Source organism: Oenanthe melanoleuca, linkage group LGE22, assembly GCF_029582105.1.
Source record: "Oenanthe melanoleuca isolate GR-GAL-2019-014 linkage group LGE22, OMel1.0, whole genome shotgun sequence".
Taxonomy (NCBI): Eukaryota; Metazoa; Chordata; class Aves; order Passeriformes; family Muscicapidae; genus Oenanthe; species Oenanthe melanoleuca.
In genome coordinates this window covers 573,407-577,485 of record NC_079363.1, presented here as the reverse complement: position 1 = coordinate 577,485, position 4,079 = coordinate 573,407, and the positions used below count along the sequence as shown (strand labels likewise).

Below are 4,079 nucleotides of genomic sequence, written 5' to 3'. Positions count from 1 at the left end.
ATCCAGCGCCTCCTCTCCGCTGGCCCAAAGGAGCAGCCAAGGGGCTCCGTGGAGGCTCAGGGGGCTTCGGGGCGCTCCTCGGGGACCCACCCGCGGCTCCTGCTCAGCGCCAAGAACCGGGACATGAAGGAGGAAAACCTTTCCCCGCCTTCCCCGGAGGGCAGCGCGGCCGCCAGCGAGGACGAGGCCGAGCGGCTGCCCAGAAAAACCGGCCGCAAACGCGGTGGGCAAGCGCTCGGAGGAGCCCACTCGCCGCAGGGCAAGCGCAGCCGGAGCTGCCCGGCCCCGCAGCCCCCCGAGGACGCGCTCGCCCAGCGGGTCATCGCCAACGTGCGGGAGCGCCAGCGCACCCAGTCCCTCAACGACGCCTTCGCCGAGCTGCGCAAAATCATCCCCACGCTGCCCTCGGACAAGCTGAGCAAGATCCAGACCCTCAAACTGGCCGCCCGCTACATCGATTTCCTGTGCCAGGTGCTGCAGAGCGACCAGCTGGACCGCAGGGTCGCCAGCAGCTGCAATTTCCTCGCCCACGAGAGGCTCAGCTACGCCTTCTCCGTGTGGAGGATGGAGGGCGCCTGGTCCATGTCGGCGTCGCACTGAGCTGGGTACGTGTGGTTGTGTCACCTCCGTGTCCCCTCCGTGTCCCCTCCGTGTCCCCAGGGATTGGGATTTGTCCCACCGGAGCCCGGAGAGGAAGGAGGTGGCGATTCCCGAATCGCCCTGGGGTCACTGACCCCAAAACGGGAAAGGTTTAACAGGGGGGTTTAAAAATCTGATTTATTCCCAAACCCTGTCCTGGCCTTGCCGGGGCTGCCGAGGTGTCAAACCCGCCCTGCCCTGGGGTGGCCGCGTGTCCTGTTCCTGTCCCCGAGCATCGCGGGCAGCGCGGGGTCCGCGATCCCGCGGGAATCTTGCTCTGCGTGGCCAAATCCGATGGACTCGGCCCCATCCCGAGCGTCCCTCAGGCTGCTGGGACGGGAAAAATCCAATTTTCAGACTGGGAGGAATCGGGAAGGGGAGGAGCGGGGTCGGCGAGGCGCCGGCACTTCCCGCAGAGCAGGAGCAGAAAATTCCCGAGGACGTTCCCAGGAGCTCCGGGGACACTCCCCGGGGAGCGCCGCTGTCCCCAGGCTCCTCCTGCCTCTCTCGGCCACCCCACAGCCCCAAATTCGAGGCCATGGAGCTGCCAGCGCTGGCTCGGGGTGCTGAGCACTCCCAGGGGATTTTAAAAAAATAAATGGAGTTTAAACTCCATTTCCCAGCCAGCAGGAAATCTGGAAATCCATGTATAGATATCAATTTTTGTTTCGGACATTAAATCCTGTCCTTGTCCTTCACTGGGTGACACCGGTGTCACCTCCCCTGGGTGCTCCCACTTTGGGATGCCCCAAAACCCTCCGGGACCAATCTGGACCCTGAGACCTCCCACCCTCTTCTGGGCTCCCCCTTTTGTGTTCGGCACTTTGGGGTGGGATTCTCCAGTTTTGAGGGGGTTTGGGGGGTGAATTGCAGAATTCTGCAAAACCTGCAAAAAATCCTTTCGCCCTGGGGATGCGGGCGAGGCTGAGCCCCCTCCCCCAGCACCCCCAGACCCATTTTTGCTCCTGACGCCGCTCCGGAGCTGTCACCGTTTATCTGAGCCGAGTTTTTGGCAGGAGCTGCTCTCCCTCGATGAACAGAGAGATTAAAAAAACCCCGCAGTCACTTTGGAGAGTTCCCGGCATCATCAATCCCCTAAAAACCGATCCCGAGCGGCTCCATCCTCCAGCTGGGGAGGGAATCCCCCTCCCGGGGCCACCCCGCCGCCTTTTGGGGTCCCCATGAACAATCCCAGGGGGGCAGAGGGAGGGGAATTCTCCCAAAAAACCCCAAAACCGGGGGAGAGCCGCCGGGCTGGGACGGCTCCGAGAGAACGAACCGGGATTTCCTCGCGAGAAGCAGCCCCTGGATAACGAATCCTTGGAATCCATCGAAAATCGAGGCTGGAGATGCACCCGGTGGGATTTTGGGGCCGTTTCGAGAACTCTGAGGGGGTTTGGACTCTTTTTTTGGGGGGCGCGGAAGGGGCGATAGGAATGGGGGTGCCCATAAGGACCCCGAATAAAACCCAGGGCGGATTTCCAGGGTTCAATCCTCGCGTTTCCTACGGGAACGGCGATGGTGAAAGGATGAAATACCCGAGTGGGGGTGGAACAGCGAGGTGTGGATGTCAGCCAGGAGACAAAGAGAGATGGGAGCCCTCAGGCGAGAGAAATCACCTTTGAAGCCGCCCCCAGCTCAGCTTCTCTCGGCAGAATCTTGAGCGCATTAAAGTGGTTTCTTTCCCCGCTGGAGGAGAAAATGCGGGCCGGGAGTGCCGGGGGGAGAGGCTGAGGGTTGATGTTCCTCGCCTTTCATTTGTCTCGCTGGATTTATCGCGCTGCTCTCACTTAATTGCGTCTCCTGAAAGACCTTGGATAAATCTTCCCTTCGGGAATTGCTGCTCTCGCCTGGAATCGGCTTTGTCTGGCGGCTGCTCCATTTGCTTTTTATTTATAAACACCTCTGGCCGCCCCGGGGCACTGCAGCAGCTCCCATCCCTATTCCTTATTTATTCTTTATTCCCTATTTCCTGTTTTCCTGCTCGGAAAATCTATCTCGAGCTGTTTTAAAACCTCCCAGATCGCTCCGCAGCCAGGCAGGAAAGCAGGAATCCCCCCACACCCCAAATCAATCCCCTAAAACCCGATCCAGCCACTGGTTAAACTGGTCAGGCTGGTCCTGGACCCAAATCTGGGGGCTGGCTTCTCAGCAGAGGTGAGGAGCAGCCGAAAAATCCCAATTTCGGCAATCTCAAAGTCTGGATAATCTGTTTCTGGGTGATTTTCTCCCGGATTTTCTCCGCTTTGGAAGCCGGAGGCTTCACCAAAATCTGCTTTTCGCTGCTGTTTTCACTCGGGATGGACGGGGAGATGTTGGAGGGGAGGGTGAGGGGTGTGGAACATTCCCCAAAATCCCGAGCTGCTCGCAGGGAATTGTCACAGGCGCGGCCAGAGAGGCTGGATTAATTTCTCCATATAAAAAAAAACCCTTCCACATTTTAATTAAAAAAGAGTAAAAAACCACCCAGGGGGACCGAGTCACTCTCCACGGCAGCGTCCCCGCGCTGCTCAGGATTAGTTAAAATTAATCCGGACATAAAATCGCGGATCCCACCCTGGGGAATGGGAAATATCGGAAATGTCTCCGGGTTTATGGCCCTGCAAGGAGCCGGAGCTCGCTGGAGCTGCCGGGAGCGCGTCTGGAGCGAGCTCGTTTTTCATCCTCGTTTTTCATCCTCGTTTTTCATCCTCGTTTTTCATCCTCGTTTTTCACCCTCGTTTTTCATCCCGGCTGTCAGGGGAGGCTCCGGAGCTGCGGGAGCGCCCGAGCCCGGAACCAATTCCCGACCCTGGGCTGGACAAAGGCGGGGATGGGTTCGGGGAGCTCCGGGAGTTTCTGCTTCCCAAATCCTGCAGGCTCGGAGGCTCCCGCAGCCGTTTTTTTTTGTTTGTTTAGTTTGGGTTTTTTTTTTTTTTTTTTTTTTTTTTTTTAAGGTTTTGGTTTTTTTGTAAAAGTTTTTTTTGGGGGGTTAAACGTGGCCCAAACACCCCGAGGCTCCCGCAGCCCTCGGGCAGCCCTGAGACGCTTCAGATTTTGGGGGATTTTTCCCTCTGTCCCCCAACCCCCAGGGGCGAATTGCTGGAGGATTTATTTGATTTATTTGATTTATCCCTCCCCAGGCTCCTCCTTACCCCAGCCTGACCCCACTGTCTCCCCCCAGGTCTCCACCTCCATGGAAGCAGCTCCAGCACCCGGAAAAACCCCAGGAGCCTCCCTGGAGAAAGGAGGGAACGACCCCAAACCCTCCACGAGCCCCAAAAACTTCGGGAAACTTTGGGGAGCCGCAGCAGGAGTGGCTTTGGGTTGGTTCAGACTCTGCTGGAGGAACTCGGGGCTGGAATTTATTAAAATTCCTCCTGGGCTCGCAGGTAAGGAACGGCCCCAGTTCCCCCCGGAGCTCCCGGAGCTGCCCCGAGCCGGGAGCGGGAGGAGAATTC

At 58.4% G+C, this 4,079-nt stretch overlaps 1 protein-coding gene across 1 annotated transcript in view; it reads left to right on the top strand.

Annotated features, from left to right (window-relative positions):
* Positions 1-4,079, top strand: part of LOC130265859 (twist-related protein 2-like) — a 4,185-nt gene extending 106 nt beyond the window's left edge. Inside the window, exons 1-2 of the mRNA XM_056515175.1 lie at positions 1-605; positions 3,803-4,079. The exon at positions 1-605 is cut by the window's left edge and continues 106 nt beyond it. Of these exons, the coding sequence (XP_056371150.1) occupies positions 124-600 (477 nt within the window). The 5' untranslated portion in view covers positions 1-123 and the 3' untranslated portion in view covers positions 601-605; positions 3,803-4,079. The remainder of the gene's footprint in view (positions 606-3,802) is intronic.